Below are 25,236 nucleotides of genomic sequence, written 5' to 3' on the forward strand. Positions count from 1 at the left end.
GTGAGGGCTGGGGATACTTAAACATCCCCCAAGACAAAAAAAAAAAAAAAAAGTTCTGCCTGCTCTCCCTTATTGAAAAATGCCAAAGTTTGACTGTGAGAAAAAAAAAAAAAATCCTACTTTCCTGAAAAGTTCATTCTCAGTGCATGTTCACTGGAGGATTGAAATTTCCCCACGCATGTAAGCTGCATATTGGATCACGATTGGCTCCAAACTGGTTGTGATGTCATAAAATCCTATTCATATGAATGTGTCTTAAAAGATTTAAGGTGAGCGCAAAGAAACCTTCCACCTTCAGGAGAGGAATGTAAACACAGCCTTATAGTGTCGAACTCTACACATACATCAAGCTGCACAGTGAAGGTCAAACATCCAAGTGAAGTAACACACTTTTCAAGTGGAAGGAGGACTTTCTGTCCATTCGTTAGCTAAATCTCTTATCCTTTGGAGTGTCGTGGGGAGGGCGACTGGAGCTAGTAGTCCCAGCTGACATTGAAGGAGAGGGGGGGTATGACCTGGACAGGTCACATGTCACAAGTGGGCAGTAACTTCTTAAAGTCCCCATACTGGTGTAAACTTTTTTTTTAAACTTAGCTTTACATCCCTTACCTGACCTTTGCCATCCTTCAAACGGTAACCACGAAGTGTATGTTTTCTTTTAGCCCGAGAAACACGAGTGTGTCTCACGCCAGCATTACCGCGAGCACAGAGGAGCTCGGCTGACCAACCTGGGTTCAGGAAACTACTCTGCCCGTGTGCGTGCGACTTCCCTAGCAGGGAACGGGTCCTGGACGGAGAGTGTGTCCTTCTACGTGCCTCCCCCCAAACGTAATGCCCCATTTCTCACACATTACATACTGTACATTGACATTTTTTCTTGGCTAATTTAAAGTAGATGAAACATGACACCTCTAGTCACTGCTAATCACTTTCATTTTTCTGTTCTATCTTACAGGAGATGATGGGGTTGCGTTCTATTTGGTGATCATAATTCCCATCATAGTGACACTTTTCATTGCCAGCCTCACCACGATTCTGTTCTTTGTGAACAAAAAGAGGCAAGTATCTTCATGAAAATGCCTTCCTCAGGGCATTCGTGATGTAGTACATATCCTTTCCACAATCAGAGCTGCCTGCCAACTAACTGAGCTGTGTTCGTGTTAACAGGAATAGCGACAGACTGGGAAATGGGGTCCTTTATGCATCTGTCAATCCAGAGTACTTCAGTGCTGCTGAGAGTAAGAATATCGGATATCTTTGCAATTTTTCAATGTTGAAAGTTTAGCGTGTGGATGTGGGGTTGACCTGCTGTCTATCTGTTCTTTCATGCCAGTGTACGTCCCAGATGAGTGGGAGGTGGCTAGAGAGAAGATAACTATGCACAGGGAGCTGGGCCAGGGCTCCTTCGGCATGGTGTACGAAGGCATTGCCAAGGGGGTGGTCAAGGACGAACCTGAGACACGAGTGGCTATCAAGACGGTCAATGAGTCAGCCAGCATGAGGGAGCGCATTGAGTTTTTGAACGAGGCTTCTGTCATGAAGGAGTTCAACTGTCACCATGTGGTAAGAGGGACACATCCTAAAATGGTCATCGTCAGGCACCTGAGTGAGAAAAGCCTGAAATAAATGCAGATAAAGCATCACAATATGGCTAAAAATAAACCATCACATGGTTATATTGAACCCAGTTGCAAGGCAGTGCTTTTGATTATCATTATTTCCTAATTAGTCCATGTGGAAGTAGAGGGAAAGAGGTCAGAGGGTCACGAACGCTGAGCACGCTGTGGTTGTCCACATCCGGGCAGCTACAGCCTGAGGCACTGGTCAGCCTCCTGGAGATTGTGTACATTCTCTCATCAGCATGATCACAGCCTCATTAACTACGTTAAACGGATGTGTCCCTTTGGAAAGCTGCTGTTACAACCTTTTTATCAAGTCTTGGCTGCTAAAAAGCCAAACACTCAATTATTAAATTCAATTTGAATAATTTAAAGGAAATAGTTTTTTTTTAATAATCTTCAAAGTAAGTTAAACAGAAACATGCTTTTCTAATACAGATCTGAGATGTAAAATAAAAACATTTGAAGAGTTTTTGCTTGTAACCTAGAGATGCTGAGGGAATGTAGCGGTACCTCGCTAGCTACTCATTTTATACATTATATAGTTTATATAATCTAACCTGTTGTAGTTTTACACTAACAGGAAACCTTGGCTCAAAAGCTGCCTTGAATTAGGTTGTAGTTTGGATTTGAGATGCAACCTTTGACACATTGCACCTGACCTGTACTGTATTGTGATTGGTGCAGGTGCGGCTGCTGGGTGTGGTCTCGCAGGGACAGCCAACCTTGGTGATTATGGAGCTGATGACCCGTGGGGATCTCAAGAGCCACCTGCGCTCTCTGCGCAAAGAAGTAAGCAGCTTTTCCTCACACACGCGCACACACACTCACACATACACACACACTCTTCAGCTGTATATCAGATACAGTCTCTTACATAAATAGGTGATAGTCTGAATTGTCTCACACACACACACATTAATATGTGAACACATACACACATCCTGCTCCCTCTTTTTTTTGTCTTTCTTCCACACACATCATCCATGGCTCACTTTGTAGTGTTGAACTGAGGAAAGCAGAGAAACCTGACATGAAGTCAGACTGAACAGTGTTTTATTGTGCTCTTTACCTTCTCACCTCATCTCCTCTCGCTCTGCTGCAGAATGCCACCAGCCAGGTCCTACCCCCGCTCAAGAAGATGATCCAGATGGCAGGGGAAATCGCTGACGGCATGGCGTACCTAAATGCCAACAAATTTGTCCACAGAGATCTGGCTGCCAGGAACTGCATGGTAGCAGAGGACTTCACTGTGAAGATTGGAGGTAAGTCAAGTTAATACGATGCCTTCAGCCTCCCTTTGGTTGCTCAATACTGAACCCACTCTGCTGGCCTCGAAAATAAGTGTTTGGATTTCAGTGAGTGCTTGAGGCAGTGGAGTCTTAATGGAGATGGACAGAAGGAGGGAGGAGGTGAGGGGAATGGATGAGCTCTCAGGAGCTTCCTCTCCCACACAGAATGAGTGATATTCAGTGGTTTCCCCAACCCTTGTTTTCATTTTTTTTTCCTCAGATTTTGGCATGACCAGAGATATTTATGAGACGGATTACTACCGAAAAGGAGGGAAGGGCTTACTGCCTGTCCGCTGGATGTCTCCAGAGTCACTGAAAGATGGCGTGTTCACTACAATGTCTGATGTTTGGTATGAGAACACATCACTCTCTTACACACACACACACACGCACGCATGCACGCATGCACGCACGCACGCACGCACGCACGCACGCATGCACGCACGCACGCATGCACACACACACACACACACACACACACACACACACACACACACACACACACACACACACACACACACACACAAGCCTTCCAGAAATGTCTGCATATTGTTTGTGTTTGAGCGTGTGGATATGCTAAAATAGTTAATGCTGTGGAGTCAAAACTGTAAAAGCATACAGATCACTTCATGGCCATTTTTTTTACTCAACAGCTTGAACATGCATTTCCTGTCATGACGGGTAGTACTTCCAAAACCATCAAAATGTTTTGGCTTCCAGCTGGTTCTCTGGAAATTCGTCTTTCCGTGACAAAACAGTATAGAACAAGATAATCCTTTTTTTTTTCTTCTTTTTTTTTTTTTTTTTTTAACTGACACCTTTTTTTAATTCCAGCACTTGGTGAAAACTTAGCTCATTGCTCTGTCGCATTTTTCTATCAGGAACTATATTGTTCTAGAGAAATACAAATGTTTACTAGCTCCCTTGCAAGTTTTTTGTTTCCCAATTCAAAGTGTCCCATGGGCCAGTCCCTAAGAGTGGGCTTAAACTGCTCCAGATGTTCTCAAATGAGAGGTTTGCAGTGCCAGCACAAACCCACCTCCACATTCTCGTACTATATCTTTCTCTTTGATGTTGTTCAGATGAAGTTTAGTGTAAGATGAACCCATTCCAGGCTCGCAAGGAATCCATGAGTAGGTGACTTTTATTTTGTTGATCAAGACAAGCTGTCTGAATGTGGCTTTGTCTGTCAGCACAAGACTGTTTCAGCCAGTTATATGCAGTGTTGTAATAAGGCTGTTTTAAAGACCGTTGAGTGTGCTCTCAGAACTCATGCCAGTGGTGAAAATATGACTAGCAAGAGTGAACAAATATTGTGGTCTTTGTTAGTCAAGTTAAGAATTTTCTTCATGAATAGTTTCATAGTTATCTCAGCGCAGGGTAGATTGAGGTCAAACTGAAGTAACGTTTACTGTAAATACTTTATACTCGCAGGCTTGTTCTGCGTTAATGGAATCCTTGTGATCCCCTGACTGGTACACTGATACACAGCTTACATTATTCTTAATCATTAGGCTGACAGGTTTTAGGTTTAACATGATATAGATAACACAAGGAGAAGTATTTGCTGAGTGGTGGTTCTCTAAATTGCCCTCCGGCATTTCCAGTGCTGTCAGGTTACACTTGCTCTGACCATTAAATTTTATTTAACATCTTACTTTTGCTCTTTAAAGCAGCTTCATCTCTCACAATACACAAAGTAATTTCACTTAATGTCGATATAAATATATTGACTTGAGCAGCTTTAAAGGGCCATAGTGGTGTTTTTTTTTCATATTCTTCTAATATGATCTGCCTATGTGTTTGCTCTTTCTTTTCTCATAAACTGCAAGTCACATATAGATTACAAATTCAGTTTGCATTTAAAGCTGTATTATCACACAACTATAAAGTAAGAAAGGAAGGTATTCTGTAAATGATTTGTTATAAGGAGGAAAATGAAGAGTCAGTCTTTTAATTAACATTTTGGTCCTCAAACCTTCATCAAGTAAAATTTACTGAGTTAATTAACTCAGTTTATCAAAGTTTTATCTGAAGATCTGAGGACCAAGATGTCAAAAACCAAACATAAAAAACCCCAATAATAAATAGTTTGTTTATGTAGAATTTAAAATTAGAGAGATAAGAGACAAAAACTGTAAATGTATTTTATAAAACTGTCATCTCATTTCTTGTCACAGGTCATTTGGTGTCGTGCTGTGGGAGATCGCCACCTTAGCAGAACAGCCTTACCAGGGCATGTCCAATGAACAAGTACTGCGCTTCGTCATGGAAGGAGGACTCTTGGACAAACCTGACAACTGCCCTGACATGCTGTGAGTGCCTTTGTACATGTGACCAATAACGGATCTGCCCATTTTAGCCCATTTTAGGCCTTCCAACACTCCTGAAGGATTTTTTGTTTTACCCTCTACTGCCACCACCTTCGCACGTCTTCGGCCCCGTTAATATTTTGCCCAGCGTCTATTTTAGGTTGTGGTTCTAAGTGTGTAGGATATCATGTGGTGTGTGTGCAAAGGTAGAGCCAAGATGAGGCCTGACATTAACGTCACAGGTTAAATGCGGTCCGGTGACAACATGGCTTCAGTGGTCAGCTGGCAGTGAGAAGCCTCCTCGCCCGTCGGCATCAGCCCATAGAAGGGACGCCATGACCCGTGTGTGAAAGATGCCCCTCATTCCTGCTGCCGGGAACAGGCATGGGTAGGGAGACGGTGTCTGTCCGTCAGGGGAGGAGGCGAGAGCAACAGAAGGAATTCATTAATGTATTTATAATTCATCAATGAATCACCCTGGCTGTTAGTGAAGAGGAAGCACAGCACGGCCAGCTTGTCAGCATGCAGTGCTGCATATATGCATTTCTCCTCTCCTTCTCTGACCTCAATAAGAAGGCATTCTGCTCCCTCCCCTCCCACTCTCCATGGCTGACCTCACCTTAGAAAGAGAGTGCGAGTAGAAAAAAAAAAGAGGGGCCGAGTGTTGTGAAGACACAAACCTCTGGTTTCTATGGCAGCCTGACTGTTTTGTCCTGATTACAGGAGTGTGTGGATTGTGTTACAGAGGTGGTGGGGTAGCCTCCTGGTCTCCTCCTGGAGCTTACACACAGGGAAGTCAGGCTGCTGCTGTCGGTCGTCTATGCTTTAGTGACTTAATGGAGATTTCCAGAAGATTGCTGAACCGTAGTGAAGCCAGAAGTCCATACAAAGACTGAATAGAAAGATACAAGAGGAGGAAGTGGGCAGAATAATAGACAGAGGGATGACTCACATTTGGAGAGCTTTGAATGTCTCCTCCTTAGTACTGTGTTTCCCATGGTCAGGTAGCTGTGGGTCACTGATTGGATTTCCCATGATTCTGTCTACAGTTTCCCTTAGACAAAAGTGCATTCACTCTTGCAGGGTTGGGCGAAAATGAAACGCAGGCTCCGCGATCATATTAAACATTGTGATTTATTGAGGAATGTTCAGTATCACTTACAGTGCTATTATACATAAATGTTTCACCACGCAGGGGACGTTGCATGTGTGAAGCTGTGCTTAGTTCTAATGTGAGAGATTCCTGTTAGGTTTATTAACATCCACCTTGGACGGTTGGAGACTGCTCTGAACTCACACTTGGCCTTAAAGTGTGTCTGTTTCTGATTTTGTGTTTCAAGGACTTTTTGTCCATCTCTTTGGCTGTGTGTGTGTGTGTGTGTGTGTACAAATTTTTTGTAAAGGCATGACCGCCTCCAAATCTCATCTTAAAGGCACCATTTTAACACAATCACCATTAGATATTCTCTTATAACACAGAATTTATTGATGTGACGGGAAACTATGTTGACACATAACGTGGATGTAACTCCAATTCATATTAAATCTCAATGTACAGTGAGACAGTGCAGGGGGGCAGAATCACAGGAGGGTACAGGTAGAGACATACAGCTTAACAAAGACATAAAGCTTAACAAACAAAAACAGAAAAAGCATTAGGGATTGAAGAATTGAGGCAGCCATCCTTGGTGCCATCTCCGGCTACAAAAAGTAGCGTAGAACTTACAGCTCAGTCAGTCAAGCTTTATTTATACAGACCATTTGGTACATTAAAGCAGAATTTAATATACCAAATGTTCCAAAGGTGTAGCAGAGGTTGAGCTTTGATCTTGAAGAGCTGTCCTTACGCCATCTAAAGATCATGGCGACTTATATAGTACGTCCAGTATATACATATACATCTCATGTGCCACTTTGAGCTGTCACATGTTTGCCAACGTCACTGATGACAGGTCAAATATAAGTCAATTTGGTTTAATGGCAATGGCATGTGTCTGTGTGTGCCATGATTGGCAGGATGCTGACAACAAGTCAGGATTTACTGCAGTGTTTGTTTTCTAAATTTGCATCAACAAGCCTTGTGCACAGAAACAGATGGCGGGGGAAGAGTTTTCAGCAGGCAGGACTACGCAGACAGGTTACTCTGGAGCGTCGGCCCGGCTCCAAGCATTACACGTCTTTTCACGGGAGGTCTTTGCCGCCTGGGTTTGGACATCTGAACGTCAGATTTAAGACACTTGCTGCGCTGCTGAAAAACAAGTCAGGGCCACCCCCCTGCCGCTTCAGAGTACGACGCGAGGCGCGTGCTCAAGAAAGTTCTACCCATAATTCCTCTGTGCGGAGCTGGCACCCAGCTGCAGAGGCTGTTGTAGACTGCAAAGAGACCACTAGGAGAGAGGGAGAGAAAGAAAACAAGAGAGAGGGAACAGCAAAAGTGGAGGAGAGATGACCGAGGTGTTTATGTCAGCGGGCCTTAGAGAGTATTCTTAGCTTGTTTGTGTATAATTGAAGTTGTGGTGTGTGGTGTAGCACCACACAAAACTGTAATAATTCTCCCTTTTATGATGTTGTTTTGACATTCCCAAAGCTCGGCTGCTGGCCTGGCACAGTAACCTTATGTATGATTTACTGTGCTGCTGAGTACATGCTACATTACTGATCTTACTGTATGTGTAGTCATGTAGCAATAAATAAATCATATCCACATTTCAGATGTCTCAATTGAACTCCTGTTAAAAAAAGAAAAAAAAAACTAACAATACTTTCAGTTTTGTACATATATCAAGTAAATGCCAAACCTTGCATTTACTTGATATATGTACGAAACTGAAAGTATTGTTGCTGGCAGTAAGCGTAGAATACATCTGTATGTATTTACACTTTGTCCACTATTTCAGGGAACTGGACAGTTTTAAGTGAGATAGTTAACAATTTCGCAAAGAAAACCTGGCAAAAACAAATTTTCATGAAATGAATCTCTAACACAAAACAAAATGGGAATGTTTGAGCCTGTTTATGTGGTTGTAACACTTTTGTTTACTGTTCTAAAAAGCATGGAATGAATTTCCAAAAAAGGACAATTGGGAAACGAATCAAAGCATTTGTTAAAAAAAAAAAAAAAATCTACTGTGGCTAAGAGTCATAAACTAATGAGTTGTAGAATATTAGGCTGTTTCACTGTGCTTAGTGTACTGTCTACATAGTTTTTTCTTTAAATATCAATATAGTGAACTTGAGTGTGTTTAGTTGCTGAGTACTGACATGGGCTTAAGCTTCAGTGTCTTCTGCCACCTGCTGGTGAGAACCAGGAAGTCTTCCCACTCCACAGTTTTAAAGGATAGGCTCATTTTTTCTTCACTACTCACTTTCCCAAAGGTACATTGGTTGCTGTCAACACTGTCAGTATTGGCTGTGGAGTAATCCACTCCTCGCACAATTACACTGTAAGAGAAGGAAGACAAAATCCACAGTTCTCATTATGTTCAGCTGAAGGTAAAATGAGGCTCATAATATGAAATATACGAAATATATGTGAGTATTATATTAGACTTAAAAAAAAAACCTATGCTTTAATAACAAAAGCCCCAAAATAAACATTTGACTGTACATTACTAACCCTTTTTATCTTTTGTATGTCACTTGTAGGTTTGAGCTGATGAGGATGTGCTGGCAGTATAACCCCAAGATGCGTCCGTCCTTCCTGGAGATCATCAGCAGCATCAAAGATGAACTGGATCCTCCCTTCAGGGAAATGAGCTTCTTCTACAGTGAGGAGAACAAGCCGCCGGACACCGAGGAGTTGGACATGGAGGTAGAAAACATGGAGAACATTCCACTGGACCCTGCATCCACCAGGCAGCCCTCAGCTACCGTCGCCCCCTCGTCGGGTTGTACAGGAGGCACGCCGCCTCCTTCTACGCAGCAGTTATCCCCCATGCAAGGCCCGAGTACTCCATTACTGGGACCTGTGTCTCCCTCCTCCCCGGGCCCGGTTGCCTCAGCCTTGGCGTCTCCAGGCCAAGCCTTGGACAAGCACTCAGGACATGTTTCGGCCAACGGGCCTGTGGTGGTGCTGCGGCCCAACTTTGACGAGATGCAACCTTATGCACACATGAATGGGGGCAGAAAGAACGAACGGGCGTTACCACTGCCCCAGTCGTCGGCCTGCTGATATCAGACCAGCCCCTCCTCCTCCTCCTCTTACACAGGGTAACACAAACTTTACCTCCATCTCTTAAGGAGGGATGGATGAGGTAAGAAATGACTTTTTTTCTACTGTGTGCCAGTAGATGGTCTCTCCACTCCTTTAAGGTCAAACATAAACTCTAAAAACTGAAAAATAACACAGAAACCTGCTAAAGCATTTGGAGTTTGGCGGCTCAGACTCGACACTGGGGAACTCCTTCCTGTGCAGCCTGTATCTCTGTCGTTGTTACATAATTCCTTCAAAAAGGAAAACAATACAGGCATGTATCCTGACTTTCAGATTTAGACATGAACATAAAGAAAATCTTTTTTTTTTTTAGCATATCTGCCAGCAAATCCAACAGAAGAGCACTTTTCCCCCTGATCATTTCAGAGAGGATGTTGTGGATATCTGAGTGTGTATTTATACAAACACATGATTCTCTTATGAATATGGTATAACTCCATTTCTTAAATGACTTTCCATCAAAATGACTTTGTTTCCATGAGCAGACTGGCTCATGTCATATGAGGATGCCTCAATTAGAAAGGACTAAGATAATTGTTTCATTTTCCTGTTGATATTTCTGTGGGTGTAGATCCTGTCAGGAGTGGGTCAAAATGGAAGAGGAGGGCCTATTGTGTATCTGCCAAACTGTTGCCAAATCAAGCTTCTTTTTTTTTTCCCTCCAATTTTATACAGGACCCCCTTCTTGTTTAAGGCTGTGAATCAGAGTTGAGATAACTTTGTCTGGGAAATAATACCAAAATTGTCTGGTGGTGTACAGATTTCATGCTTATCTTTGGCACCAACTGCTCCAGGAGCAGCTGTGAGTGTGTGGGCGTGTGCGTACGTGTGTGTAGAGTACGGGGGGGTTATAACAGGACAGAATACAGTTACTGTTGAGATGTGCTGCGTTCACACCTGCAGTCAAAGTTTTCTCAGAATGTGCAGCGTCTGTACCGGGGGCGGAATAAATCTAGCAAGGCCTGTGAGGAGAAACAACACAACACTAAATGTTGTTTCATTCAGGATTTGTAAACAAAGGCATCTTTAATCAAATTTTAGGTTGATGTTTATTCAGTTAATTGAAACAATATTAGTGTGAAAGAAAATCACGAGTCTTTACTTTAATCCTAAATAATTGGCAGATTAATCAGTAGTGAAAATAATCACTGTTTGTGGCCCCATATTTTCATATAATTACATTTGAAAAGTCTTCATGCTGCTACTCGTGATGGACTAACCAAAATTTTCTGTTGCACCACCCAAATCCATTCAGATCTAAGAATAACTTTATCCCTTCATCGCTTTGCTTTCATCTTTCGAACATCTGAGGGAAGTACACATGTGACTTGAGTCAGCCAACTCTGAATCACAGCCTCCGTCTGTCTTTGTTTTAATATAAAAAAAAGAAGAGAAAAAAAAAGAAATCGAAACAAAACATCAAAGCATCAGAAGTCCCACACTGCAAAACACTGAACTTCACAATCAAGGGAAACGACTCTGCCTCCACTTTTCATTTATTCAAACCTTATCCGACATTTTTAAGTGTGCATTTCATGTGGGACGTGATACTGCTATTCAAATTAAATGGCACCAAATACACCACAACAAACAAACTGACTCTAAGACCTGAGACAGAAAATGAGAAGGTGTAAAGATTTTAGTAGCCTAGAGACAACTTTTAAGTCACAGCCGGTCTCTTTTAGAATAGTCATTAGTTTCTCTACATTTCAAACACATATAAAGGTCTTACAGTTGTATTTTAGACTGCAGGACTGTTTTTATACACATCATTGGTTTTGTCACTTTTTTAAACCTTTTTACGGTTCAAAATGTTTGCCTCTATGTCTGTACAGAACAAAGCTGCTATTTTATTCTTTTTCTCTTTTGGATGTTATATATAAAGGAATCCTTCAGGTTTGGTATTTTATGGTCTCCACTACAGTCCATTTCTTGTATCTTCAAACTCTGTTTAAAAAATAAAAAATAAAAATAAAAACAAAACTACAAAAAAAAATAAATAAGATGATTTAGATATAAAAACATTTTTTTTTTCTGTTACCCCAAAAGGTTTTTCTGTAACACTACATTTTGTTCATTGCCTTTTATTTTTATGAAATGTTTCTTCTGTATTTGTTTTGTGGATGTCTATATTGTTATTATTATTATTATTATTAATTATTATTATTATTATTATTATTATTATTTGGAATGGACACCTTAGCTCGATGTGTGAGCGTGTACTTTCTGCACCCTTTTTGTACTTGTTGTCTAGCACTGCGCCTAGCATTGCCCTCTAGGTGCAACTCAATCTCAGGTCAAAGTAAAGGCTTTGCTTTCTTCACACATTCTCATGATCGTCCTCTACTTGTCTCACCTTGTAACACCCCCACCCCCCTCACCCTCTACACTCCATCATCATCGTCATCATCATCATCACCACCATCATCATCATTATCATCATTATCATCATGTTTTGTTGAGTCCAATAGTGCCCTCTCTCCTTCCCTCTGGCCCCTCACTGACCTCTACAACAAACTGTACCTGTTTCCCCCCCTGGTGCCTCCTTTTGAAGTCAGGATTAGTTCCAGTATACAAGATATTTACTTTATGCTAGATCTGGTATTTTAACCCATCCATTTCCTGCCTCTTCTGAAAAGAAAAATCAATAGGGCTAATTGGGTTGTCTCGTTTGCCTTAATTATGCCAACCATCTTTCAATCATTCAAAATCTGTTTTTTTTTTCTTCCCCCTCTTCCCTTTTTATTTTAAAATTACTTCGCAATACAAGGCCACTTCTGTTACTGTTACTTCTTCAAAGTGAGAACAGGTCTTATTGTCTGTCTTCATAGTCACTGCTTCTGAAAACCAAATAAAGGATGGGTTAAATTCCAGGGAAGGGAACACATTTCAATGTCATGAATGGAAAAGGTCTTAAAATGGAGGCTGAAAAGTGAAAGTGTTTTGAAGGATTTCTCCTCATCTTTTGGGAATGTTGCCTGGTGATTTTTTCCCCCTTTCTTTGAAGTTTTTTTTTTTTTTTTTTTTTTCCTGTAGGAGTGTTATTTATTTATTTTTTTTTAAATTTTCCTTTTGTGATATCAGTTTAAATCACTGTATAAATACCCCGTGATTCAGTATAAAGTTGGATTTTTTTGTATGTATTTTCTTTGGTGTCATGACTGGGGAAAACAAAAACTTTTTTTTTTCCTTCAAGTATATATCTACCTCACTCTTTTTAAATATATGTAAGCGTATGGAAAACGTACATCTCACTCTTTCTCATCAGTCTATATAGAAACCTCAACACCTGGATAAAACCCACAGGGATCTAGATAAACCTCACAAAGCAGACTAGGACAGGAGATGGAATTTTAATGCTGTAGCTTCAGCCCACCAATTTCTGGCCCACTGGTTTACGTACACTGGTTCACGTGGTTCACGTGCACTTTAAGTACATTTATACCTCTGAGCATACAAAGGATAGGTGGTACTGCTGCCTTCAATAAATTAAATTGTTGTTGGGTATTTATTAAAATATTACACAATCATGTCAACCCACACTCTAATTTGCCTGCATAGTTGACAGTTGACAGTGTTATAAGGCTTAGAGCAGGTGCAGTACAGTGTACGATAAAGAGAAAGAGGCCGGGGCACAGCATCAACATCAGACATTCCATCTCCACTGACTCCAAACATATTGTCACAACCTTAAATCCTCAAAAGACAGAAACCTTCATTTTCTCATCTAAAATGCATTTATACAGACGTCTAAACAGTTATCATGAGGAATATTTTTTAAAAAGGGAAATGTTTTATTGACCTCTGAGAAAACAAAACAAAACAAAAGAAATGTATGTGCTGTTCACCTGCAGCCTGTAATGCTGCAAGGTTTACAGCACAACTCCACATTTCATCTACTTTAGTTTATTCCAAACATCCAGATCACACTCTCAAAAAAAAAAAAACATTCAATTATGTATATGGATCTGTACTGTGAATGTATCAAAGATATTTCTGTACTTTCTTCACAAAAAAACCTTTATAGACATAGCAGCAACTCCACCTCTTACATGTTTCTACCTTCAGTCCTAAATGAACAACTTCACCAGTTTGTCAGTCAGTGTTGGAATCAAAGCAGCAGAAGAAACGTTTGTTCTTGTCACTAAGATTATTACATTTCATTGTTATTATTATTATTTTTCTAACTCATGTTTATGGCCATGTGAACGCCATTATTTCCCCTGTCCAAGTCTACCTGCTGAATGCCATGACACTCTAGCTCTAGCGCTCATTTCCACTATCATCAGGGTGAATCTCTTAGAGAGCATTTTCAGGCTTTTTGATCAATTGGAACTCTACTACACATCTTTCCTGGCCTGTAGTACTGCTACTTACAATTATGCTGCTGGTTTGAACAGTCACCTCAGTGGATCGTATACTGTCATCACAAATGTTGAGTGCAAAGGTGGTAACGGAGCTTTTACATCTCAAAAAAAAAAAAAAAAAACCTCAGTTCTACTTCTTTACTCACAGTGGCAACATGTCGAAAGTTGTTTCAGTGCAAGGGCTTCAGAGCTGGAGGCATAAAATAATTTGAAAATCTGTGGTTTAATTAATACCCAAAAGCAATAATTAAAAAAAAAAATGCTATTATGAATAGGCCACTGGGTAACTAATAATGTGAAATTTGGGTGCTCAATCTAGGGTCTTCTCAAGCATTTTATCTGTGCATGATTTCAGAGAATAACAATCAAAGAGTGAACAATCTTTTGGTTGAAAAACAGTCCGACTGCTGCTGAATATTACATTGGTACAGAAATCACCACTGACAAGCAAACAGCTTGTGTAGTTACTTAACATATCTGTGCATTTATGTTTTTTTTTTTTCCAGTTTGGATGTATGTAATGATAAAATACAAATATTTCTTATATATTTCAGCTTTTTAATTCTGGGTGTAGACACTTACATTGACCTGTTGTGAGGTGAATTACTGTTGAATTACTGGTTAGATCACAAACCTGTCACAAACTACAGCATTTAACACGTGGACATATATAGGACAGGGATGTTGCATAGATTACGGGTAGACATGGTAAAGAGTAAACAACATGATTAGAAAAAAAAATGATAGGCCTAAGTTTACAGCTTCACACTAGTTGCTTTTTTTTTTTTGCATTACCAGATTTCCTGCATAAATATACAGTCACTAACTAGAAAACATTCAGCGTAGTCATTTACCATTTTGATTCTTCAGAATGTTCTTCATGCAAACCTCAGGTTTATGGAGGATGCGTCAGTGCATTCAAACTGCAATAATAAGTTTGAGGTTTATCATTATCATGCCTCTGTTTTTATGATTTGCATTCCTATACCTTCTGAGGGGGCCTTGATCTACTACTATTATTTTATTATAATACTTTCACAAAATCTGTGTGTTCATTACCTGATTGGGGAAAGAAATAATCAAAAACCTTCACTAGACTGTCTTCTTTCAAACTCTGTATCTGAGGCCTCAAAGTTTTTTCACACCTATAGCTAAGATGGTGTATTTTTTGACATGCCATCTCCAAATGTGTATCTAAGAATTTCTTGTATTTTCTTTTTTTTTCTGAAATTTTGAATAAATAAATGAATGAGAACTACAGCTGCTTGTTCCACTTAATTTCCCCTGAAGCTGCGGTTTCTTTGTGCACATCATTCGGTGATGTGGTGTTTGCCTGTGTAGCGTAAAATGTCTTTATTATTAAGACCTACATCAGTCTGACTGCCGGCTTGAGGAGTCCGCTGTCGTCTTCTCTTTGTGCTGTTTCTGAGGGGTAGTCCAGCTGGTGGAGCATGGTCTGAATGAGGGTCTGCAGCAGAGGTACCAGTCTGTCAGCTGAGGCCAGACCACCAGATGTGGGCAAGTGGATGAGAGCTGCCCTCCCCTGCCCGTGATACAGTGAGCAGTAATACGCAAAATCACACAGGTACCTGAGAAGAAGACAGAAAACATGATCTCATAGTTTTTAGCATCTGTCAACACACTGCAGAAGCGGATGCCTACCTGCCAGCGTCTCTTGAATAAATGACATCCATCCCTGCTTCTTTGAACTGTTTGGAAACGGCCCTCATGTTAATGACTGAGCAGAGCTTCTCCGGTCCTCCTTCCATACAGCAGTGACTTTCAGGACAGAAGCCACTCACGTCTCTGTCTCTGTATCCACTGTTCTTGCCTGTTTGTTCCAAAATGACGACGCTGGAACCTCTGGCTATGCCCAGATGTACTGCAAACTGGGACACGCACAAACAAAAAGGGTAAAGCGAGATTTTCATTACCATCACCAGGGTGTGTTTATGGGTTTGGTATCTCGACCAGGGCGGTAGCTACCATTGAGGACACTGAGGTAACGTCTTCTGTAGTTTTCCTCACTTTTTTTTTAAGCAAGTGTTAGACTCTAGAAATTCATTCAGTTTGATTGTGGTGTTGTGTGTTTGCTCAAAATACATTTAAAATTATTAATTAAATGAATGAATAGAAGAATAGTTACTTTATTCCCATAAATTAGTCTCTGAAACAGAACTTTTGCCTATATTTTGAAAAATTAAAGAAAAAACAGTATAATTAAACAGTTAAAAATAATAAAAAAAACACCCAAATAATGATCAGTTTGACAATTTATTCTTGGTATCTGGTCAAAATCCCCTGGGTAGAAGGGGCTTAAAAAAAATTAAAAAATCCAGTAACAACAGCCCTGGTCTTCGCTTGAGAGGTTTTTTTTTTTTATTTAATTAATTTATTAATTTATTTTTACCTTTGGGTTCAGAGTTTGCCAAATCTCAGCAATGATTTGCTGAGTCTTAACATAACTCACTGGCAACTCTTTGATGTAAACATGAATCTGCTCTCCGAGTCCGGCCAACTTCAATCCCTGAAATATTAAGACATTCTGAGTCAGTTGCAATAGACCAGAGGTGTCCAAACTGTTCCACAAAGGGCCGTGTGGCTGCAGGTTTTTTGTTCCAACCAATCAAGAGCACGCAGTTTGACCAATCAACTGTCTGAAACTCTGAGATCAGTTGATTAAATGAATCGAGTCTGGTGTGCTGCTGCTGCTTGGTTGGAACCAAAAAAAAAAAAAAAAACCTGCAGCCACACGGCCCTTTGTGGAACAGCTTGGACACGTCTGCAACAGACTTTTAGCACAGGTCGGTATTTTTTTTTTCCAACATAAACATTACCTGGGCTGCTTTCCAGCTGGGATTCACCGGGAACTGTCTGAAAGGTCCAAACCCTTAAAGGCAGATATAAAGAATCGCACTTCAACCTGAGGGCGTTTGAAAATTTCGTGTATTCACAAGCAAACACTTCCTACTTTACCTGTAACGACCACCGTTTCGCTTCCGTTCATAACGCAGTCTGGTTTACCCTGTCACTAAGGACAGACAGTGGTCGTATGTCAGGACACTAAAAAACAAGAAAGCTTTTTTAAGCTTCTGTAACTCACTCGCTGTGTCCGCCTGGGGGAGCTATTCCCCGGCAAATCAATGTGTGGCGGTGATGCATTCAGGTGCCTTCGTTAAATTCGGACATCTAGTTGGTCACAGTTTAGCCAGCCTGATGATAAGACAAAACTGTCGTTGCGTTTTCAGGGAATTTTGACGATTTACTCTTATATTAAGTAGATACTTTTTAGACAGTGTTAATATCAATATTGTAGAAAAACGTTGATGTGGGCGGCCATTTGTGGTACAAAACAAGGCTACATTCATGCATTTTTTTCTGTTTTCACAGGAATTAATAAATTACAATGTAACAATAGGCAGTTTTCAACATGAGTGTTTGATCTATAGCACTGAAAGAAATAGCCTATTTGCATCCTTTAAATAAGTAAGAGTAGCAATGTTACAATTGTAAACATAATTCCTGCATCCAACGTTATTTAAACAAGTAATACCAGAAAAATGTACTTGAAGTGTAAAAAGTATTAGCAATAGCAACTGCACAGGACAGTCAGTCAGATCCACCATTTTATTTTATAATTTAATAAGGTATTCTAGATTGTGCAGTTAGTTCATTGCAGGACATAGTTTCAGCACCTAGCTTCAATTTTTCTTTCACAGTTTCAAACTAATGATTTAGTCATTGAGATCTCACGATATTAATATTTCAGACAGCCCTTAAATGCAGCATAACATCTGCCAGGGACACGGACGCGCTGGGACGATCCTGTGAGGCAGGACCCGCCCTCCTCCTCCTCCTCCTCCTCCTGCACTTGTCAAAGGGCACTGATCGCAAATGACATCACAGTTTTGCCCACGGACGCACACGCATATGACACCGAGGCAACCTGTCTCTTAAATTAATACTCAGACTGGACAGTTTTTAAACTCACTTTATTTTTTTATATTAGTAGATGCCACAATGCTGCCTTTCAAGAGAACTTTTGAGAGCGAAAAACAGCAGCTGCAGGAGCTCAACAGCAGACTTTCCCAGTATCTCTCCAGAACGAAGCAGCTGGAGCAGGAAAATGTGCAACTGATTACTGAGATAAATAAACTCAGGCAAGCGAAGACGGCGGAATGGGAGCCGACGTACAAGGCCGAGATGCGGGATCTGAGGAGAATGGTGGAGCAGCTGTCGTTGGAGAAGTCCCAGGCTGAGATGGAGAGGGAGAAGCTATGGCGGGAGCTGCAGATGGTTCAGTCTCTGTGCAGCGAGCAGACCGAGGTGTGCAGGGACATCAGTGGCGAGCTGAAAGGCTGCGAGCAGGAGCTCCACCACGCTCACAAGACCAACAGTGAACTTCAGCAGCGTTTGTTTCAACTGGAGAACGAGTATAAATGCGTAGAGGATGCGCACAGGCAAGAAATGGAACATCTCCGGCGTCAGGTGGAGTCCCGGGTGGTACCCATCATCACGCAAACTTATCGCGGGCCTCCCGTGGCCTCCATGGAAGAGGTGCAAGAGTATGCCCGAGGTCTGTCCGAAGGATGGGTCGAGACCTTTGAAATGTACCAGCAGAAGGTGGAAGACATGGAGCAGGCGATTAAAGCGGACCAGGCGAGGCTGAGTGATCTGCAGAGGGAAAAGATGCTGTACGTCTCAGAATTGGACAAATTACGCGCAGAGGCGGAAAAACAAGGCCAAATTCAACTGCACCTTGAAGAACAACTGATGCAGATGCAGGAGAAATTTCGCGTGGACTTTAGTGAATATCAGGTGAGAAGAGGCTCATTGTGAGAGAGTAGGCCATAGAAAGGCCATATTTATATTTAAAAAAAAAAAAAAAAGACTTGGCTATCAGATGTGTGTGGCTGTTTTATAAAGCCTCTAAATACCAAATTCAGACAGAATAGTCCTGTTTGTCCCACTGGGCCATGGGAGCGGCTACTCTCTCCTGTCTGTGCCACACCCACTGTCCTTAAAGGCACTGGTGCAGCTGCATCTGTCAGTGGCTTTTACAGATGATTTTCTATGGATCAGTCTGAAACTAAATAATTATTATATCATCACAAATCTGGGCTGAATTTTCTAATAAGAATAGCTCTGGTGTGTAAGTAACCTCACTCTGGCTTCACCCTGTCCTGAAAACACATATATGTGCAGTGGATGTTGGCTGTAACAATGTAACGCTCCCTAGCTCAATACATTATGACACTAACAACACTAAGTGGTGACTGACAAGTTTGTGTTCTCATATCTGTTGAAAGCATGGATCTTGCGTGCAACATTTGACCTCAGTGTAAAAGGATTGAATAGCTAAACGACACACTACCTCCCCAGTACTTTATAGCTGCTAGATTGCACCAGCCACTTAAACCAATTAGCTGTCAGACTGACAAATCCTTATTAGCCTACCTAAAGATGGAGCCCCAAGCAGGTCAGCCAGTTCCAAATGACCACACCGGCTGTAGACTGTAGTGCTGTCTTCAGGACTGTCACAAAGACGCATTTCTCGCAGTTCAAGCTTCTCACGATGAATGACTTGATTTTGACAAGATGAGTTAAGCCAGTTTTTGCATTAGAGTTAAACAAAAACGAGTAGATGGGACTCAAACACAGACAAAACTGATTTACTTAGTTAACGACACTGCAGGCTGCTGTAAAATAAAATGCGGTTACACACTCTATGGTTAACAAGGGAGCCGAATGATTACAGTATTTTCAGTTAGACTGCCAGGATAAACAAAGAAATTATAATACCCCAATGGACAGACCACAGACTTGTAAAATTAAACTATTTGCAAAGTGGAAAAAAAACTTGTTTAAAAAAAAAAAATCTGTTCTTTTTTGTTTTAATCCTTCAGATGATTATTGAGCAGCTGGAGCACGAGAGGAACATGATGGCTGACACCATAGCAGAAAAGATGCGAGAACATCAGCACCTTCTCCAGGTTAAGATGGATCTGGGCATGGAGGTAGCTGCCTACAGGTGATGAGCTGATTCAATTTGTCAGTTGTCCAGTCAAAAAAGACTTAAATAAATGATCCCTTCAGGTAGAATACGTCCCTTTCACAGTAGACATTTTGACTTGTCTTAGTAGGAAGGGCACAGGCATTAGGAATGAGTTTTGAAAGGTAAAGTTCATCCTCTTTGTACAGTCACATTTGCACGTTTTCACCAAGAGATCATTGTCCAGGCCAGCCACCCCTCCCCCCCACTGTCTCAAGTACTCTTAGCTTAATTAGTGATTTCAGACGCATTAGAACAAATCAGCTGCTTCCTTCCTGTTAGTCTAAGTTCTCTGATATGAACACTTTTCCTTCAGTTACATAAACTGTAAAGTAGGAGCTCACATTCACTGTCTTACAACTACTACACTTGTTGCACGTACATTTTTAACAAGCTGTTTAAACTTTCTCTGTGTTTTTAAGTATCTACGTAGCAAGGCAAATTATATCTGGCTTTTCACATCTTGTAATAGTATGGCATGTCTGGTTTCGTGCTCCTAACATAGCCACATCACACGTGGTCAAATAGTAACAGACTATTTTTACTGAAAGGCAAAGTTATATATAAATCAGTTAATAAACATACTGTATTTTTATGCTTGAAGGTTATATCTAGTTGTTTTTTCAGTTATTCTTTGTAACATCGTAACAATACAAACTCTTACCTTATATGCCAGGACATCTAAACAGTCTTCAACAGTTGCTGAGGTAAACCAACATTTTATTAGTATCAAGCCATTTCCAAGGAAGTTCTTAAGAGGACTATGAACTCCACTGTGTCTCTATATGGCAGATTCTCCTCTGGTACATCTGGTTTGTTTTGAATTTTTGGAATAGGCTGAATGCTTGCTCAGAGACGTGGCAGTGGCATGTGTTTCTGTATGTGTCACGAGTCAGCTTTTGCTTTGGGATTCACTGGGAAACGTGGACAACCCCACATTGTGGCTGTTATTTTTAGGTCAGTCTTTCAGAAGGCAGTCTCGGGAGAGGTTGTCTCTTTTTGATGGACCTTACTCTTGTATGTTTGTTGAAGCATGGCCAAGGAAAGGTGAGATGGTTAAGCAAATTACTACAAGGTCTTTTTTACATGACAGTGGCTGGTTAAGTTTTTGATGATTACTACCCTATATGGCCAGGTCCTGGGTTCATACCATCTTGTAAGCCTGTTGTGTTTAGTTTGAGAGAGTTGAGATGGCAGAGCTGAATGATGTTCACCGTCTTCTGAGGTATTTCTCTTTGATTTTTTTTCCTTTTTTTTTTGGGCATATATGTGAAAATTCTTTTTTAATAAAATAAGAGGATAAGCACTGATTTATAATGACCTATTTGCCTTTAAGTATTTTGTCTTATTTCCTGTTTGTTCAGGGCTCTCTTGGAGGGTGAGAGAGTGGGTCTGCAAGATGCTCATAGGAGGGTGAATCAACATCAAAGAGAAAGAATAATAGGTACTGTACTGAACTGTATCAACTTTATAACTTATTAGAAATTGTAAGTTGTTATAGAACACTTGACCAGTGTTTCTACTACCAGAATAAATGAAATATGCTCAGATATTAAGCTACACTAAACAGTCAATTTGAATTATCAAGAGATCTGTCTAAATAGAAAATGTCAACGAATTAATTATTTATGCTAATTACTCCTCTATCTCAGATATCAGGAGGGTTGCCCAACCCTACACACCAAGAGCTTCCAGCTTAACCACCAGACAGCATATGGATGTCAGGTACTCGCCTCAGACTTCAAGCCTGAGAAGATCCCCTGTTCCTCCCTCTGGGTCCATAAGTCCCTCTAGGGTCATTCCTATTTCAGTTGCGGGCAGAGCTCGTCATCAGAGTCCTGCATCCAGAAGGGACATGATCTCATTCACCAAAGCTCGGGCTGCCGCTTCTGCCCCTGCTACCACCACTACCACCACTACTACTGCTGCCAAAGATAAACAAACAGGCCAGCGTGAAACCTACATGAGTCAAGGTGTGCAGAAAACAACAGCAGAGGTGAAAACAGTGAAAATCAAACAGGTCTCTCAGGTGGAGAGCCAAATCAGTCCCATCAAGTCCTCCACTGCTGAGACCAAATCAGTGAGAGTGGTTTCACCGCCAATGATGAGCCTGAGCATGAAAACTGAGACAGAAAGCAAAAAGCAAGTGTCAGATGAAACGGAGATAGATAATGTTTATGACAGCGAGTTCAAAGAGGGAGGGAGAACAGAGTCTACAATAAAGCCAAGTGAGAAGAGGATATTAGACTCTGTGTCTGTAGAGGAGATCATTGAGAAAGTGATAAAACCAGCAGGTTTGGAGGCTCAGGTTTGCTCATCAGGAGAATCCAAGGTCAGATACCACGTGGAGAAAACGGAGCAGGAGGATGGCACGACTAAAACACAGATTGTGCTGGAGTCCAAAGTGGAAGAAGAGGTGGATGTTTTTGAGGACTCTGCCCTGAATGAACTTCTGACCCAAGGTGTGAAGAAGGTGTCACTGGAGGACATCAAAGACACAGCGACAGGAAGCATGATCAAGAGCCTGCTAAGTGACCTGCAGGGGGCAGGGGACTTGGAAAATAAGTCCGTCAACGTGGAAATCATTGAGGAACCGGTGGACTCTCACAGTGATGAGGAGATTGAGGTTGAACAAAAGTCCAGATCTACATTTTATGAGCCTTCCTCAAAATATTTCCAAATTGAGGAGCTAGAAAATGTTCCTCATGATGTTCACATTCAGAGGAGTGATGATGATGATGCTATGAAAACCTCTGTGACAGACGCAGATCATTCCAAGGGTGGTTCCGTTCATGTTGAAGAGATCTCTAGACAGAGTGGATCTTCATATTTCTCCCACGACCAAGAGCCTCATGAGTATTTTGTCTCTACACCAGATGATAATCTTTCTGAACCCGAGGAGGGTGGGGGTATCACCTCATACGGCCATTATGGCATCGTAGATGACCTCTCAGATGAGAGATATTATCAAGATGAAAGTCTGCCACCGAAAAGAGTGATTGTAGAGGAAAGTGAGGAACACAAGTTCTCTTCAGGCGATAGCTCGTTTGCCAAAGAAAGTTTCCCAGAGTGCATCATTGAAGAAGAGGTTCGTGTCTCCCCTGTAGTGCAGGAGTCGGTGCTTGAGTTCCTGAGAGAGGACTCTTTGGAGCCCAAAGAGCAGCTGAGGGGAGCTCTAGAGAAGCTACAAAGCTCAGTTTCAGGTCCTCTGAGGGAGGAGTTGGCTTTCCTCACAAAAGTGAGTAGAGAAAGTCCACAGAATGTGGCTGTCGATGTCAAAAAAGTGCAGCAGTCAAGTGACAATGGAACCATGACTATAGTTGCTGAGCTAAATGTCTCTCAAACTCTGGAAGACTCTGGGCTGCTGGAGGCCGGGGATGATCTCTCTGATGAGCAGATCATGGCAGCGCTCAGATCTTCTAACGTAGGACTTGAGAAAACCTTCCAGGGTGGGGCAGGAGGAGGCTACAGCTTCAGAGTCACCGAAGAAGAGGGTTTTGCTCATGGTGACGAGTCTGAAGGCTTCACAACCCTTACAGAATCTGTGTCTGAAATCACTGAGAAACATATCAAAGTGGGGCCATCAGAGGAGTCCTTCACCTTCCAGATGGGTGTACAGGGCAGCCATTCTGAGCCATCCTCAGAGCAAGAGCTGCAATCTCGAATCGCCCCAGTGCAGATTTCTCAAGAGAAAAAAGTTGCAAGAATTTACCTTGAAAGCCCTGAAGATGACTAAGAAGGAATTCAGTCAGAAATATTTTAAAATTTAGTACTTGGCAGTGTATTGCTTGCTGAAGTGCACATACAGATGTTGATCTGATCCAGCAGTACATCATATATGGCATTAATGCTGATTGCAGACACTCTAATTGTGTCTGCACCCCACGATTGAAGCAAAATTCTGTTATTTAGTTAAAATGACCACATTAACACACACTTTTTATGGTATTCATTGTGGCAATACTACTATTAAAAAATACTCATTGCCAACTAATATGAGCTAGCTTAAGTTTTTCATAGCTTGCAGTTTATCTTCAAGCAGTTTTGTTTACTCTCTCTAAATTTCTCTATTTTTGTACTAACCTGTGCTGTACAGCTTAAACAGCCTGTTCTGCAGTTTACTATCAACCCAACCATCACATCATGGCTGTGTGTTTCCTTGGTCAACATTAATGCAGACCAACATAGGGAGGTTGGAGCTATGAGGTGCTGTGCACTGTTTGCAGACTAGGCCTTTAATTTTTCTTTTTCTTTGGGCACTGCTACCAAATGGAATGACGTTGGCATATACTGCATCCTGGAATACAGTGGTTTTATTTTTTAGGAATAGTCACTAGTGTGTACAGAATAGAGTTGAGCTTGTAGCTGACAGTATAGAGTGAAGAAAAAGACTAATTTCTCTTAGGAAATTTTGCAAGTTTTGAATGCTGAAGTTAAAGTGTAGTGCAAGTACGTGTGGCACTTAAAAGTGGTTGTTAAGTAACTCACAAAGTTAGGTATTGTGAGAAGTAATGGCACATTACACATTTTCAATAATCAGAAAAAAATAACTGCTCATTACTGCATCATAATGCTGGTGAAATGATCAATGTAATCAATATGAAAACGTTAACAAAACGTTAATCTTTACATGTTATATATCAGTACCATCTCTGTGCTTAGTGAGTTGGGAATTCAAAATGGTGGTTTATACCAGTTAGAACTCCAAAAGAGGTTTGTCAATTTGAAAAGCAAATCGGAAGATGAAAGAATGAAAAGAAGCAGCAAGGATCTAAATGAAATAAGGATTCGATGACAGCATTGTTAAAGGAAAATATAATCATGTCTGGTTTTGATGTATGTTTCGTCTGAATGCCTTTAGCTTGTCCACATTTGTTGGTTATCACAGTGTTGGCTTGAGGGATTCACCTTTACTCTGACATAAGAGTGTGTTCATGACCGTGACTATTTTTGGATCGTCAGCTTAGTGGCATTGAGTGTTCACTAGGGTTTGTTGTGTTGTGTACTAGTTGCAGAGGCATAAACAGTCCACTATGATTACAGCCTGGTTACATGTTTTACACATTTTGTCTTAGCGGTTGTACTAACACTTAGCAGTGTCACAAATTGGCTTTATGGCTCTATTGTGTTAAAACAACGCACAGAAATACAGTGTTTAGCGTGAATGTCATGCTTTTATAAAGATATTCTTTGTTAGAAATCTACAAAATTAAACTTGATCTAAAAAGATTTGTTGCATTCAAGTGCCCAGATACAGCAGATTTCCATACATTTTCTGATCTTCGAACTGCAGTAATTAAAACTGTAAAAACGCTATTACAGTGGTGCACATAAATTATGGCTTAATAAGATTTGTTAGGTTACTGTATGTGTGTGTACAC

At 41.0% G+C, this 25,236-nt stretch overlaps 3 protein-coding genes across 4 annotated transcripts in view; 2 read left to right on the top strand and 1 right to left on the bottom strand.

Annotated features, from left to right (window-relative positions):
* The window catches only part of igf1ra (insulin-like growth factor 1a receptor), a 79,143-nt gene extending 65,169 nt beyond the window's left edge, over positions 1–13,974 (top strand). The window contains exons 13-21 of the mRNA XM_041038604.1: positions 663–828; positions 956–1,058; positions 1,168–1,238; positions 1,334–1,563; positions 2,307–2,411; positions 2,725–2,884; positions 3,132–3,261; positions 5,092–5,226; positions 8,869–13,974. Of these exons, the coding sequence (XP_040894538.1) occupies positions 663–828; positions 956–1,058; positions 1,168–1,238; positions 1,334–1,563; positions 2,307–2,411; positions 2,725–2,884; positions 3,132–3,261; positions 5,092–5,226; positions 8,869–9,394 (1,626 nt within the window). The 3' untranslated portion in view covers positions 9,395–13,974. The remainder of the gene's footprint in view (positions 1–662; positions 829–955; positions 1,059–1,167; positions 1,239–1,333; positions 1,564–2,306; positions 2,412–2,724; positions 2,885–3,131; positions 3,262–5,091; positions 5,227–8,868) is intronic.
* Positions 13,975–15,034: 1,060 nt separating this feature from the next.
* On the bottom strand, positions 15,035–16,894 carry pgpep1l (pyroglutamyl-peptidase I like). The gene is made up of 5 exons (XM_041038609.1): positions 16,780–16,894; positions 16,641–16,693; positions 16,214–16,330; positions 15,466–15,692; positions 15,035–15,392 (listed from the first exon to the last, which is right to left on the bottom strand). The coding sequence occupies exons 1-5, from the start codon at positions 16,808–16,810 to the stop codon at positions 15,170–15,172; spliced, it is 651 nt and encodes a 216-aa protein (XP_040894543.1). The 5' UTR covers positions 16,811–16,894; the 3' UTR covers positions 15,035–15,169.
* synm (synemin, intermediate filament protein) lies at positions 16,568–25,107 on the top strand. Of its 2 annotated transcripts, XM_041038606.1 has the most exons (5): positions 16,568–16,607; positions 17,813–18,621; positions 19,710–19,834; positions 21,220–21,299; positions 21,508–25,107. In XM_041038606.1, exons 2-5 carry the CDS (start codon positions 17,824–17,826, stop codon positions 23,589–23,591), a joined length of 3,087 nt encoding a protein of 1,028 aa, XP_040894540.1. In that variant the 5' UTR covers positions 16,568–16,607; positions 17,813–17,823; the 3' UTR covers positions 23,592–25,107. The 2 variants fall into 2 exon arrangements, with proteins under 2 accessions (XP_040894540.1, XP_040894539.1); XM_041038605.1 differs by lacking the exon at positions 16,568–16,607 and having other exon boundaries at positions 17,723–18,621.
* Positions 25,108–25,236: the final 129 nt, after the last annotated feature.

Source organism: Toxotes jaculatrix, chromosome 5, assembly GCF_017976425.1.
Source record: "Toxotes jaculatrix isolate fToxJac2 chromosome 5, fToxJac2.pri, whole genome shotgun sequence".
NCBI lineage: Eukaryota > Metazoa > Chordata > Actinopteri > Toxotidae > Toxotes > Toxotes jaculatrix.

Coding starts and splice junctions, on each gene's coding strand:
- pgpep1l (XM_041038609.1), bottom strand. CDS start 16,810: ATGAACGGAAGCGAAACGGTGGTCGTTACAG. Junction 16,694..16,779: donor CGAAACGGTGGTCGTTACAG/GTAAAGTAGGAA, acceptor TCTGCCTTTAAG/GGTTTGGACCTTTCAGACAG. Junction 15,393..15,465: donor TATTCAAGAGACGCTGGCAG/GTAGGCATCCGC, acceptor TCTTCTTCTCAG/GTACCTGTGTGATTTTGCGT.
- synm (XM_041038606.1), top strand. CDS start 17,824: ATGCTGCCTTTCAAGAGAACTTTTGAGAGCGAAAAACAGCAGCTGCAG. Junction 19,835..21,219: donor ATGGAGGTAGCTGCCTACAG/GTGATGAGCTGA, acceptor CTGTTTGTTCAG/GGCTCTCTTGGAGGGTGAGA. Junction 21,300..21,507: donor TCAAAGAGAAAGAATAATAG/GTACTGTACTGA, acceptor CCTCTATCTCAG/ATATCAGGAGGGTTGCCCAA.